At 41.1% G+C, this 14,834-nt stretch overlaps 1 protein-coding gene across 2 annotated transcripts in view; it reads left to right on the forward strand.

Moving 5' to 3' along the window:
* Positions 1–14,834, forward strand: part of LOC121270881 (zinc metalloproteinase-disintegrin-like crotastatin) — a 41,614-nt gene that overhangs the window by 9,006 nt on the left and 17,774 nt on the right. For both annotated transcript variants that reach the window (XM_041176443.1, XM_041176444.1), the window contains exons 6-15: positions 565–748; positions 896–961; positions 1,686–1,757; positions 3,591–3,760; positions 5,169–5,250; positions 6,553–6,707; positions 7,326–7,503; positions 9,950–10,039; positions 10,762–10,957; positions 13,099–13,201. In XM_041176443.1, coding sequence (XP_041032377.1) covers positions 565–748; positions 896–961; positions 1,686–1,757; positions 3,591–3,760; positions 5,169–5,250; positions 6,553–6,707; positions 7,326–7,503; positions 9,950–10,039; positions 10,762–10,957; positions 13,099–13,201 — 1,296 coding nt within the window. The remainder of the gene's footprint in view (positions 1–564; positions 749–895; positions 962–1,685; positions 1,758–3,590; positions 3,761–5,168; positions 5,251–6,552; positions 6,708–7,325; positions 7,504–9,949; positions 10,040–10,761; positions 10,958–13,098; positions 13,202–14,834) is intronic.

Below are 14,834 nucleotides of genomic sequence, written 5' to 3' on the forward strand. Positions count from 1 at the left end.
TTTCCCAATATTTTCAGGTATTTTTCTAATTCCCTTTTGACATGGAAATATATCACCATCTTTCACTGTCACTGGGCCAAAATTCTGGAACTCCTTTCCTAACAGCATTGTGGGTGTACCTGCACCACATGGACTGCAACAGTTCAAGAAGTAGGCTCACCACCAACTTCCTAAGGGAACTTAGGGATAGGCAATAAATGCTGCCCCAGCCAACGACGCCCACATCCTGTGAAAGAATAAAGAAAAACTGGGCCTTTCAGAGAGGAAGACTGAGCATCTCCAAGACAAGGAAATAGCAAATAAATTCCTGCTCATTCTGTACTTTTATGTAAAGGCAAGCATTTTGAATAAAAAGTATTCCTCCTCTCAGAAGGAAGACTGGAAATAAATACTGGTCTTGTACACCTTAAAATGGAACACCAGTGAAAACTAGGAAATAAGAGTACTGGTTCAAACTGTTTTTTCCCCTGTGGGCTGGGTTTTCCCTCCTCTCTAACTTTTGTGAAACTTGATCTTCCTTTAACAAACACATTGCTTACCTCAACGTATAATGTTGCTTTCTAGGGGCACCCTTACGGCTGGGAATAATGTCTACTTAATTGAGCCACTGGAAGGAATTCAAACTGGGGAACATGCTTTGTATAGACAGGAGCATCTGAGAGTAAAACGTGGATCGTGTAGCATACGCAACTTTACACTTTATGACAATGGACCCAAGATGGCTGCACTTTACCAACCTCCTGTCAGGGTATATCACTCCCGTGAACTATATGCACATTTGTGATGCTTTTATAATTACGAATTAAACATTTGGATACATGCTAACGTGTTAATTCTTACATTTCATGTTAATAACTGCATTCAAATTGCCTACTTCTCCCCCCTTTCTTTTTAGAGATTTGCACAAGCTTCTCAAAGCACCCGATACGTGGAACTTTTCTTAGTTGTTGACAATGCTGAGGTAAAGCTACTCTCAAAATTATATAAGGTGTTTTTTTTTAAACCAGTTACGTTTTCACAAGTTGCCTTGAATATTATTGACTCACTAAATCTTTCAGCACCTGATTTCAAAGAAAATAAATTTCCAAATTTCCATTCCCGCAGAAACATTATTGTTTGTAAAGTGTTTCTCGTATTTGTGTTATATTTCTGCTGGTCAAATTGTGGCTCACAAACCGTTGTTCATCAGTGGGTTTGAAACTCTAATCTAACAATTAGTTACAAAATCTGGACCCTTAATAACTTCATGTAATGTTACAACCCTCTGAAGCACCCATTATTAGTTTGAGTCCCAGGGTTGGTTGTTATCCTATTGTCTTGTGTGCATGTGGGAAAATCCTTGTCACTCGATTGTTGCCTAGTATAATTGTATAATAAATTAAACCTGCTCCCTTTTAAGATGGGTTTCATTTGTCCTGTTGCTGCTCAGTGTGGAGTTCATGTTGCTGCAGGTGCTCTAAGACTTTTGCCTGTGTTTGTGAAGGCACGCACACACAGGTCATATGTCAGTAAACATTTAAACTAACCAGTGGGAGGGAAAGATAATCAAACTAAGGCTGAACAATGCTCATTATATAAAATGTGATTTTGTATCCTGGTGAGTGTTTTTCTTTTGTGGGTAGATTTGTGCAACAACTTGGTTTACATCTGTCAAGGTCATTTGGATATTTTTTTTTTCATTTCAGTACAAAAAATTGAACAGAGATTTCCTAACAACACGACAGCGTATGATGGAGATAGTGAACCATGTAGACAAGGTAATATTTGTTTTATTTTCTAGGGTGTGGGTAGCTAAAGAAAAGAGAACAAAACACTCACACACATGGTGGAAAACTGAAATAGAAGAGAAAATACTGCAAATATGATCAGTGTCTGATAGAGAAGTGCAGATTATTGTTTGGGGTGGTTCCCCTCACTGGAACTTTATTTTGATCTCCTCTAAAAGGATCATAAAGAGGGGAAGAGAACATAGGTAGTTGTCAAATATGCAAATGAATTTCTCACAAAGGCAGTCAGTCGTTCATAAATAGGTAAGTGATGTTACACTAGGTGAAGGCCATATGCTTGGCCTAAATAGCCAAGTGGTTATAGTACTGGGCTTGTAACCCCAAGCTCAAGAGTTCAAATCTCACAATGGCAAACTATGAAACAATATAACTTCATCTGAAACAGATGGAAACGGGCTTGTACTTGAAAGAGTTACATAGCTGTACCTGACAGGAGACTTTGTAACATTACATCAAGAGTTCAAATCTCACAATGGCAAGCTATGAAACAATGTAGTTACTGATATATTGACAATTGATACCCAAGTGTGAGCTTATCTCTTGCTTGGCCTAAATAGCCAAGTGGTTATGGTACTGGGTTTGCAACCCCAAGATCAAGAGTTCAAATCTCACAATGGCAAACTATGAAACAATGTAACTTCATCTGAAACAGATGGAAACAGGTTTACTCAAAAGAGTATCAAGAGTTCAAATCTCACAATGGCAAACTATGAAACAATGTAACTTCATCTGAAACAGATGGAAACAGGTTTACTCAAAAGAGTATCAAGAGTTCAAATCTCACAATGGCAAACTATGAAACAATGTAACTTCATCTGAAACAGATGGAAACAGGTTTACTCAAAAGAGTATCAAGAGTTCAAATCTCACAATGGCAAACTATGAAACAATGTAACTTCATCTGAAAAACAGATGGAAATGGGTTTGTACTTGAAAGAGTTACATGAAGGCCATACAGGGCACTTAAAAAGGTTTGGAAGTGATGAATGAAGGTCTTTTCTTTTGACTGAAAGGTTTCATGTGAAACACATTTAGACAATTTCAACCCAGTTGGAGGTGGTTACAACGTGGGTCTAAAGTGGGCAGCCTCACTCAGAAGGGCTACCAGTATTCCTGGTGGCTGGCCTAGGGAAACAGAAGAACACAATGGTAATGTAGGCATGACTGTTCTTGAGGTTGAAGCCCATTGTTGGACAGGGAATTGGAGCCTGTTTCATGTGTGAAATTACCGGAATTTAAACCTTTGACGACTCTATGAATTCCATGCAACTAAAACATATTAAGGGGCTTGATTTTCCTGTATCCATTGGAGTAGAAGAATGAGAGGTGATCTGGCTGAAACAAATACGATCCTGGGGGGACTTGACAAGATGGATGCTGAAAGGATGTTTCCCCCTGTGGGAGAGACTTGAATTAGGGGACACAGTTGAAAAATAAAGGGTCTCTCCCATTTAAGATGGAAATGAGGAGAAATGTTTTCTCTGAAGGTTGTGAATCTTTGGAACTCTCTTCCCCCGGCAGCAGTGAAGGCAGTCAATGAATATATTTAAGTCAAGAATCTATCAGGGGTAGGCAGAATGTGGAATTGAGATTCCAATCAGATCAGCCAGGATCTTAATGAATGGCAGAGAACACTCTAGGAGCCAAATGGCCTATCCTCCTAATTTGTATTTTCATAGGTATTTTATTCAGAATACTTTTAATAAATACTTAATTCAGTAAATTGAATGGGCACTTATGAAACCTTCATTGTGTATTGCAGCGTGTTGTTCTGATTTTGATTTTCACTCCTTTTTCTGTTAGTTGTACAGATCGTTAAATATCCGTGTAGCGTTGGTGGGGTTAGAAGTGTGGACCCATTCAGACAAAATTGCTGTCAGCTCAAATCCCGATACTACTCTGGATAACTTTCTTAAATGGCGTGGACAGGAGCTACTATTAAAGAAAAAACACGATAATGCACAGTTTGTCACGTACGTACCTGTGGAGAACACCAAACTCTGAAAGAAATGATTGTTAGTGTAATATAGATATATAGTTAACTGTGCATAAGAGCATTGGCTGCTCTGGTCTAAAAATTAGATCAATTTTTACAGAAGAGATTGTACTTCTGAGATCCTTTTGAAAATGTATTCCATTTTTAGATCTATTTCCATGTGGCTTAGTAAATCTATAGATGCTTGTTCATATCATACCTGTATAATGTCCCATAGGATTGGGGAAGTGCCCTCTGTCCAACCATCTTCAATTGCTTCATCAATGCCCTCCCTCTTGCCCCTGACATAATGCCAGGAGCCGGCTTATTGACGATACCATAGTAACATTTCAGCTCAACTCCCCACTCCTTTGATAATGAGGCAGCAAGATGCCAACCTATGGCAGGACCTGGATACCATCCAGGCGTGAGCTTGATGCATTGTAGCTAACATTCACTCCATATCAGCAGCAGGAAGGGGGGCAACTGAAAGAAAAGGCTCCGCCACCTTCCCTTCATTTTTGAAGGCACTGCCATTGCTGAGTCCCTTCGCCCATCAATGTTTCAGGAGCCACTACTGACCAGAGGTTACACTGGAGCAGCTATTTCAAGACCAAAGCTACAAGAGCAGGGAGAAAGTTAGGTCCCCTGCAATAAATGGTCCACCTCTTGACCCTTCAAAGCCTATCCACCATCTGCAGGACTGGAGTCCATAGAATACTCAGCACTTGGCTTGGTTAGGTGCAGCCACCACAACTTTCCAGAACCGTGACACATTCCAGGACAAGGCTGTTCATTTCATTGGCATCAGGCTCATTATGCACTCCCTCCATCATGTTTGAACCACAGGTTGCAATCCATTAGCTCAAGTTAACTTCAACACCACCTTCTTCCATGTTGAGAAAGATAAGATATTAATGTCATAGGGAACGAGGAGCAATAATGCCCCTTCCAAGACACACCGCATCCTGATTTGGACACGTCACTGTCCCTTCATCATTGCTGGCTAATGTTCTGGAATTCCCTTACTTAACACCATTGTAGAAGCAACGTCACCACAAGTACTGCAACGGTTAAGGAGAAAGGGAAACTCAGGATGGGTAATGAATGTCCCCTTGCCAGTTTTGTCCACATCCCGAGAACAGATTAGAAAATAATTATTGCCTGAAATTACGTATTGATTAGTTTAAACAGCTTTAGGTTTTCAGTCTGTATAATGAAGAACTTCTATGGCTTTAATTACTGCGGTGTTGAGCCAGCATTCTTAATATCTTTCCATTAGTTGCAAAGGGTTTGAGAATGTGCGTGGGTTTTCTTTGTATGATCGAAAATGAACTGTCATTACCACAATGCTATTAATATTTGCAAAAGAAACCTTATAGCTAACATTAAATATCTCTTTTCAGTGGAATAAGCTTTGAAGGATCAACTGTTGGATTAGCAACAAAATCTGCCATGTGTTCCTATCAGTCTGGTGGTGTGAATGAGGTGAGTTATACAATGCTGCTACCTTCATGGTACCTAGTAGTTTCCTCTTTAGAAAGTCCCTCTTTTTCCAAAATTGTAATTTAAGAACATCATTTACAGGATTGAAAGAGGTGGGGTTAAGGGACAGACAACCCTAGCGATGGTCCACATGATTTTTATTATGGGGCAATAAAAGGTTAATCTGTAAATCAGTCTTGTGGGAAAGTCAGAAATTGGGGGTTATGAATATGAGATAGTCACAAAGAAATTCAGGAGAAACTTCTCTACGCAGAGGGAGGTTAGAATGTAGAACGTGCTACTACATGTGGTGGTTAATGTGGTTAGCGTAGAAGCACGTAAGGGGAAGCTAGATAAGTACATGTGGGAGAGGGGAATAGGAAGTTATACTGGTAGAGCAGTGGAAGCTGACTCATGGGCAGCAGGGATACTGACATGGACCTGTTGAACCAAGTGGTCTCTTTCCGTGCTACTGGGCAGAATCTTCCGGTTGACGTGCGGGAACAGGCCTGACACACTGACGCATAAAGTGACGAGCAATGACGTTGGACGTGTGTGCTATCGTGATATTTCGTTCAGCGGGCACACGCCTGAGTTGGCTGCACACCCACTGAAATGTTAAGGGCCCATCAAGGCGGGTGGGCTGGGCAGGAGTGGGCGCGGAGCCAATCTCCACCCGCGGTTGGCTGTGCACCACCATTTTATGTAGGCGGGCCTGTGTAATGCGCAGCCAGTAGTGCTCAGCGCTACTTGTGCGGGCGAGGGGAGGAGGGAGAGTCTAGGCCTGCGAACTTTTAATTCAATTCTGTCATGTTTTTTATTATACATTCGATCTCCCTGAGGCAGCTCCTTGCCCCGGGACATTGCTGCGCTGTTTTGTGCGCATGCGTGAAAGAGTGCAGGCCCTAACTCTCCACCCCCCCCCCCCCCACCCCACCCCACCTCGCCCGCACAGGTAGCACCGAGTGCTGCCGGCCTTAATTGGCCAGCCTGCGTAAAATGGCGGCGCACAGCTGATCGCGGGCAGCAATAGGCTCCCGCCCAGCGCCCCCCCACCCCCACCCCCACCCCCACCCCCACCCCCCCGCCATAGGAATAATCCTGCCCATTGTTTCTGTGAAAGTTAAACAGTTCCAGCTATGGCAGCATTTTCACTAACTTTTCTGGTAACGTTTTTTTTGTAATCATGTATTTTTGTAACACAAGTTATTCAGTGCTATGATAATTGTAACCTTAATCCAATCTCATTACTTGGACTCATGTTTGTGATGGTAATAATTTAATAATTCAAATAATTAAACTTAGGACCATAATAGGAACCCAATAGGATTGGCATCTACGATTGCTCATGAGATGGGTCACAATTTGGGCATGTCCCATGATGAGGATCACAGTACATATTGTAGCTGCGATGGAGCAGGGAAGAACAACGGTGGCTGTATCATGGCGGAGAAAACAGGGTAAGAATAGAACTGTCTCCGACAAGCCCAAACAAGGGAACCAGTCGCCTGGCTGTCAGTGTGATATTATGCAGAAAAATACTTGGAGAAAATAAAGTTTGATTTCAAGTTTTTAGATTTTTGGCATGGTGAGGAAATAAAAATGTTTGGATGGTTTTGTGTCCTTTACATAGCCTCAAGTAGCTATTTCCACCAATATGATCAACCATGAGAGTGTCCCATTGTAAAGAATGATATCCAACTGCTTCTTAAATTTTAGGTTGAACAACATTTTATTGGCCAAATTTAAAATTTGTTTTCTGAGGGAGAACCTAACAAGAAGAGAGGTCCAGTTATATTGTCATTTATAGCACATCAATTAACAGCAATAACGCACTTTGGAGAAAGACTCTGTGTTGTAATTTAAGTTGGCACAACATTATAGTAGACATTTTCTTTTGGTGATGCTGAAGTAATATAAATGTCAACACTGTCTTGACAGTGTGACACACACACAGTTGAATGCTCTGATTTTTGCAACAATCCGAGTTTCATTTAAATTCTGTTTTGCGAGTTTAAATGTAATGCGAATCTAACCCCAAAATCTTATCGGCTGCTCTCATCTTTATTGGTTTTTAGGCTCGTGTTTCCCAGAAGCTTCAGCAGCTGCAGTCAGCAGGAGGTGCAGAAGTTCCTGGCATCTGGTATGACGGACTGTCTTTTGAACAGCCCCAGAGCAGATGAGCTGTATGGAAATCCAGCATGTGGGAATCAGTTTCTGGAGCGTGGGGAGGAATGTGATTGTGGCACTGTTGAGGTAACGCAGAATTTCTTTATTTACCTGCAAGCTTACCTGTTATAGCAAAGTAGCGTTAAAGTATGCACTCTGTTTTAATAGATGGTAAGTTAACTTTTCTATGAACAAAACTTTGACAGGGGACCTAAAGGACACAACAGCTCACCATTACCAAATTGATATTGTGTATTGAAGTGTGAGGACATAGGTTTATACATAAAATGTCTCCCAAGATGAGTTTCTGATGTCGGCTGTGACAGCAGCTTCTCAAAGGGAATTGAAATCAGATAGTGAAGCAAACCAAGTCAGGGCTTTGCTACTGGTTCCAGAGCAGCATTGCTAGAAGCGAGGAGCAGGACACTAAACCATGGTCTCAACTAATTGGTATTGCACAGCATAGTTAATAAGGCACAACGTTAAACACAGCAAATTGAGAGAGGAGTGGAAAGCAGGTTGTTTCCAGACTATGGTACACTTAAGGACAGAAAAGACCATGTCAAGTAAACATGAGCCAAGAGGTTTGAAATTCAACCTGACCACCAAACTTGACAATGTAAAGTTGCTGTCATGTTTTATCAGGGAAGGGTTTGCCATGATGCTCATTAATCTAAACTGAACTGCACTGCTCCCAGCTATTTCACAAGAATTTAAATACCAGCCCAACATCGGAGATCTGAAGAGGAGTCATACAGACTCAAAACGTTAACACTGTTTCTCTCTCCACACATGCAGCCAGATCTGCTGAGATTTTCCAGCATTTTCTATTTTTGTTTGATTTCCAGCATCCACAGTGTTTTACTTTTATCGGAGATCTGTAGCTGTATGAGCTCTTTCCAATTACTTGGCAGAGTGAAAAATTGAATAAGAAAATTGTGAAACATTATTTGTTGTTGGTGTCAAATTCATTTTCTGTTTGACAATGACATATTTGTATAATTCAAATGCCACTGCTTCATGAAATTGCTATTATCTTGGAGTTATTCTTTTCGCTCTCGCTCTCACTCTCTCTCCTATCCACTTCCTCCACTTATTAAGCCTTTAACATTTCCAGATCATTGTTTATGACTGAATGTCCCATTGCCTTGCATGACAGTTATTGTTAGGATTACTAGTTATTAATAGGATACTGGAAGTATAAAGGCCTAATTTTCAGAGTGCATGCTGCTGGTAAGGAGACTGCTACCACAGGAATGCCACTTGGGAAATCACACTGTTTCTCACCATTTTCCGTCCACTAATATTAAGGGACAGAAGCACAGGGATTGTGCATCATCAGGACTTTCAGTTGGTGCTCCTGGATGGTGAGGCTGCACAGTGAGGGTGTCCATCCAGAGGATCAGCCCTTATAAACCCAGTAATCATGTATTATGTTTCCGTGATATTCATGTTTCCATTAAAAGAGACTGAAAAATGCTGGAAGCTAATTCGTAACAAGTTATCACATTTTGAAGCCACTGATCATACCAATGATCCTAGCTGGCCTTCCATTCATCAGTTCCTGAGGATCAGGCCTACTGGAATGAGGTTAGGACAAGGGGCTCCTCTTGTATTGTGTTTGCCCTGTATCAATGCCAACATGAGATTCCTCTATTTACAGGGCAAAGCTTTTAGCTCAATGGGCAGGCGTGCACCCGACCCAATCAAGCGTGAAATGATGCGCATTGACGTCAGCTGAGCATCCTGGCGTCAGTGTACAGTCTCGCGATATTTCGGTTGGTGGGCACGCACCAGAGTCGGCAGCACACCTGCCGACAATTAGAAGGCCTGTTAAGGCCGTTAAATAATCAGTTAAATTAAATTTTTCTCTGCCCGTCCAACCTTACGGTTGGCAGGCAGGCAAAAAGACCAGGTGGCCTTTGCAATTTTTTAGAAACCTCATCCATGAGCGGGATGAGGCTTTCTAAAAACAAAAAAAAATAAAATAAAAGTTTTAAAATTTACTTAACAACATGTCCCTGCTCATGTGACAGATTCACATGAGGGGACATGTTTTATTACATTTTTCAAATCTTTATTTCTTCTAAAAAAAAAATGCCTCATCTCCCTGAGGCAGCTCTGTGCCTCGGGGAGATTTTCAAGCATTCACTCGCGCGCATGCATGAGGTTCACACTTGCACTGCTTGCTCTCCTTCCCCCGCCCACACAGGCAGTGCTCAGCGCTATCACTCACCTATCACGCTAGGCAAGCCTTAATCGGCCCGCCAGTGTGAAACCTCTTCCAGCCTCGATCACAGGCGGTGGTCAGTTTCCCACTCAACATGGGCAAAATTCTGCTCCCAATTTTGCAACTACCAGAAGATGAAGGCTGGCTTTAATCTTTGGTTCACATGTCATTCTCAACTAATTTCTGATCTGAAGTGCATGCAGATGTAGTAATGGTGTAAATTGTTTGAAAGTGCAGTCATCTGAAGGTTTGTTAGAATCTTTAATGCCTATAGATAATACTGATTGGTGTTTACCCTCGCAGGAATGCACCAATCCTTGTTGTAATGCTACAACCTGCAGATTCAAGGAGGGAATGGAATGCGCTGACGGAGAATGCTGCCAGAATTGCAAGGTACAAATACAAGTGACCCATGTTTTTATATTTATTCCTGGTAATAATATTGATCTGTACACTTGACGCTATAACCCAGACTGACGCTCTGCAGTACTGAGGAAGTTGGAGATGCGTTATTTCAGATGAGACATTAACCAGAGCTCATGTCTGTTCAGATGGATATTAAAGCGAGCACAACACAATTAGAAAGAGTAGTGAGTCCTTTCAGTGTTTTTCCATTGATTCTTCAATCAATATTGCTAAGAGTTTCCATATTGCGTGTAATCGGTGATCCAGTGAATTGAATTATTTTTAACACAGTTTTTTCTAATTGAAATTTCCACCAGCTCAGTTGGTGAATATAGAGTCTTTCAAGAACCAGCACAATCAGGCAGCATTTCAGAATGCTTTTAGGAAAAAATATTCCTATTAAAGTTACTCCTTGATGTATTTATAAGTGTTAGCCTGGTGCAATTTTATTAACATATCTGAAGATACCCCTGTGGGGTATATGAGAGAGACAGCCTTTGGAACAGACAAACAGCTTTTGTTGGCTGTCTATTGCTCCATGTTTGTGTGAATTATTTGCAAGTCAGAAATTTCTACTGATTCAGGGTCTTGTAATCTGCATTCTGTGATGAGGTACTGCAGCTCAACATTTGTTTTGTACCATCATGTTTCAATTTTAATGACTTTATTCTTTAATTTGTGAGGTGGTCTGTTTGCTTGTTTTAATCCAGATAAAGCCAGCAGGTCAAATATGTCGAGCCGCAAAGCACGACTGTGATCTATCCGACTACTGCAATGGTGTGAGTGCTCAGTGTTCAGACGATGCCTTCAAGATGAATGGTGCTCCCTGCAGAAACGGGGAAGGCTACTGCTACAATGGACAGTGCCCCACGCATCAACAGCACTGTGTTACTCTATGGGGAACAGGTACTTTTTGCAAACAGTTCACTCCCTCAATCTAAAATCACCAAAACGGCCTCACCTATGCCTTCCACTCTGGAATTGATATTGCTCCAGTATCTAAATTCTGTTTTGTAACTTGGTGTGACTGCTCTGAAAGCGGCTGTACATTAAATAGTTTTTCAGACAGCTCCAGTTTGTGGAGTAGTCTGCTCTGGATCTCAGTAGCTGAGCCAACAGTTGGCTGTCATGGGTAAATTTAAGAAACAGCACATGACGTATCTGCTCGAGTGTCTTTTTTAAATCTAATTTTATTTTTTAATCCTTTCATTACAAATTCAAACAAGGAAGCAATCAAACATTTTTAATTTTTTCGGAAATATTTTTAACTTTTTAATGTGGTTTTAATATTTTAGCTTCTGTTAAAGAGAAACATATAAATTCGATGTTTGAGAAACCATTGGCAATGAAATTGTCACAATACAATTGTGCCACTGTGTTTAAATATAATGATGTAATTCACAATTTATTTTAGCATGCTAATCTGCTTTTTAAGAACAAGTTAAGATTCAAAAATGCCTTCATTTATTATTTGGAAGTTGCTAATTTGCCATTGTTTATAAACATAAAAAGGAATTCTGTTCTTACAGCCATAGCTTCACCAACTGCATCTCATTATTTAGTATGTCCCTTTCTAATATCAAGCATTTAAAATTTGCAGCAAGTTAGATTGCAAATGTTGTAAGGGGGCGCCCAGTTAAGACAGAGGTGAGGAGGAATTTCTTCTCCAAGGGTAATGAATCTGTGGAATTCTTTACTGTAGACGGCTGTAGTTAAGTGTTAAGTATATTCAAGGCTGAGATAGACAGATTTTTAATCAGTAAGAGAATCAAGGGTTATGGGGGAAAGGCAAGAAAATGGAGTTCAGGATTATCAGATCAGCCATAGTCTCGTTGAATGGTGGAGCAGACTTGATGGGCGGAATGGCCTACTTCTGCTCCCACGCCTTATGGTAAGATTGAATCATCTTGTTACTAATTATAAATAGTGGGAATATATATACATTCTGAAAACTGCAAAGATGAATTTGGAAGGAAAGGACTAAATTTTTACAATGCTTAAAGAAATTGACCAGCCTTGGTGGTTAGTAAGATAGCATTAAAAGGGATTACATAGGATATACAGTACAGAGACCGGCCATTTGACCCAACCAGTTGATGTTGGTGTTTATGCTCCACTTAAGCCTCCTCCCATCTTTCCTCAGCTAATTTTATCATCGTAATCCTCCCTTAAATGCTTGTCTAGCTTCCCCTTAAATGCACCTAAACTATTCAAACCCCTCCCTGTGGTAGCATATTCCACACACTCACCACTATCTAAGTAAAGAAGTTTCTTCTGAATTCCCGATTGGATTTCTCAGTGTCTACCTCATGTTGATGGCCTCTAGTTATGCTTTTCCCCCTCTATTTGATCACCCCCTCAGTCTTTTTTCAAGAGAAAAGAGATGCAGCCTGATGATCCTTTCCTGATGCATATATCTATACATTTCTGGTATCAGTCCTTTCCTGATGTTCACTCATACCAGAAATGAGGGGGTACATTCAAGACGTAACTTTTTAAGAGGTTTCAAACGACAATGTGGGACCAGGAAAGTTGAAGCAATGAATGAGATGAAGTGCTAAAACAAAAACTCTGCAAAGACATGGAACATGCTCACATCTGCTCCTGCACCATGACTTATTTCACTGGAAATGCAGAGGAAACCTAACACTATCCCTGCATAATGGTGATGTTACAACAGTGGAACAGGAACAGCTCCAAGGAAATTCTCAGCCATAACCTGGTTTCGGAGTAATTTCATGCTAACAATGGCATTGGCATAAAATGGTGAAAAACAGATGTCAGTAGAAATACACCTACTTCACCACAGACACAAATTGAGGACTTGCACAACCCCATGGAGATGTTCTGAGGTTGGAGATCATATCAGCTTGGTTGGAAATTATGTTGACTTTGTGCCCACTGTTCATAATACTCTAAGTTATTTTTTGCTTTGAATAATCTCCAATAGTTGCCATCTGCCATGTATTATATTTTTCTATGGTTGCATAAATTAAACTCAACAGACTTACTGAGTTAAGAGAAATATTTTCTCTGATATTGTACAGGTGCAACGATGGCGCATGATGACTGCTTTCAACAGAATATGAGAGGAGATAAATATGTTCATTGCAAAACAGCTAAAACTGGTTATGAAGCCTGCCGGAAAAAGTATGAACAACTTTTTTTCTTTTTTGGAGCTGTTGTTGGCTGTGCCTTTGGCTACCTGAGCCTTAAGCTCTGGAATTCCCTCCCTAAACCAACCACCTCTCCTCCTTTTAATTCTGATCCTGTTCCAAACTTTGTCTGATAACATTGCTCTGAAGTGCCTTGGGGCATTTTGTTACGTTATAGGCAACATTTAATTGCCTGCAATACTGAGGGAACCCAAACTATCCTGATATTAGTGAGCAGGTGTCACTTGATGGCAGTATTGATGACCACTTCCAACAATTGACTGATGCTTGAGATGATAGTGCAGTACTTGGCTAGTTACATTCATGGTGTTTTTTGTTGTTGGGCTGTACCTGGGCAATCTTCTATACTGTTGGGTAAATCCCAGTGTCATACTTATAGTGTACAGTTTATAAAGGAGAGCAGCTAGCTCTAGTGCACAAGTCTTCAGCATTACATATTGGATATTGCCAGGGCTCATAATGTTTGCCACATCTAATGCACTCAGCTGCTTCTTAATGGACCTGCAATCAACCAAATTGGCAGGACATTGACATCTATGATGGGATCTTAAGAAAAGACCAAGTACTTGGCTGCAGATCCTTGCAAACAATTCAGAGCTGTCTCTTGTATTCACCTCCTGGGCTTTGTTTGAGGGTGCTGAAGTGTTTTTTTCCCTAAATGAAGGATAAGTGCATTTGCTGTCTGGAGGGTTCCATTGTGAGCCACTTCAGATGAAGAGGGCCTTCCTCCACCTGCTGATTTCTCAAATGGCTCTAAAGATGTGCCAGACACATTCTCTACTCTTGTGGCTGGATGGTCCTTCCAAATTTCTGACACATCTGTTGTTTAATATGTGCAGGAGGGCTAGAAGACCTTAAAGTGGCATTGCACTGACAGGCAGCAACCTCATCATGCCTTCTCCAGCCATGCCCCGATTAATACTTTTGTAACATGACTGCTGATCGGTCTTGGAACAGATCTGAAGGCAGTAATGAGATGTACGAAGCTCTGCCTTGAGAGAGTTTTGACTGTACTGGAACCCAAAGCCTCTATGATTTCAGGTCCAAGGTTTTATGAGTTATTGCAAGTGGGTTTAGAACAGTGGTGGGCAACCCGGGAGACATTGTTGACTGTTGCCCGTGCACAGGGCTGCCAGATTCCACTGGTTTCTGTCCACATTTTTTTTCCTACCAGTATTACTAAAGTGAAAGGCACGCAAAGCAAGGGCACTTGAAGTGAGGTGCGTGCTGATTGCGCTTAACATTGACTGTGAGAGCCATGCACTCCCTCTGCGTCCAATCAAAGCACTGCTACGGTTCAATCAGCACAGTCCCACAAATTCTTATTCATGGGGTCATGGTTCATGCACGTGCCCAATTTCAATCTTGTGGCCCACTGAGATGAAGGGGGGAGGGCCACTCATGCGGCCCACTCACTAACCTAGGTTGCCCATCACTAGTTTAGAACCTGTGCCTCTGGGAACACCATTGTAGATCTGTTATGGATTTTTAGGTTTCAATGAAAAATTGTGGGTAAATAATGGCAAAGCTGCCCATGTTTTTAAAAAATCCTTGAAGTTGTTCATTAGGAACCACTTGAGTTCTAGGAATTGATCACTTAGGTAATC

The sequence above is a fragment of the Carcharodon carcharias genome, chromosome 28 (assembly GCF_017639515.1).
Source record: "Carcharodon carcharias isolate sCarCar2 chromosome 28, sCarCar2.pri, whole genome shotgun sequence".
Classification (NCBI taxonomy): Eukaryota; Metazoa; Chordata; class Chondrichthyes; order Lamniformes; family Lamnidae; genus Carcharodon; species Carcharodon carcharias.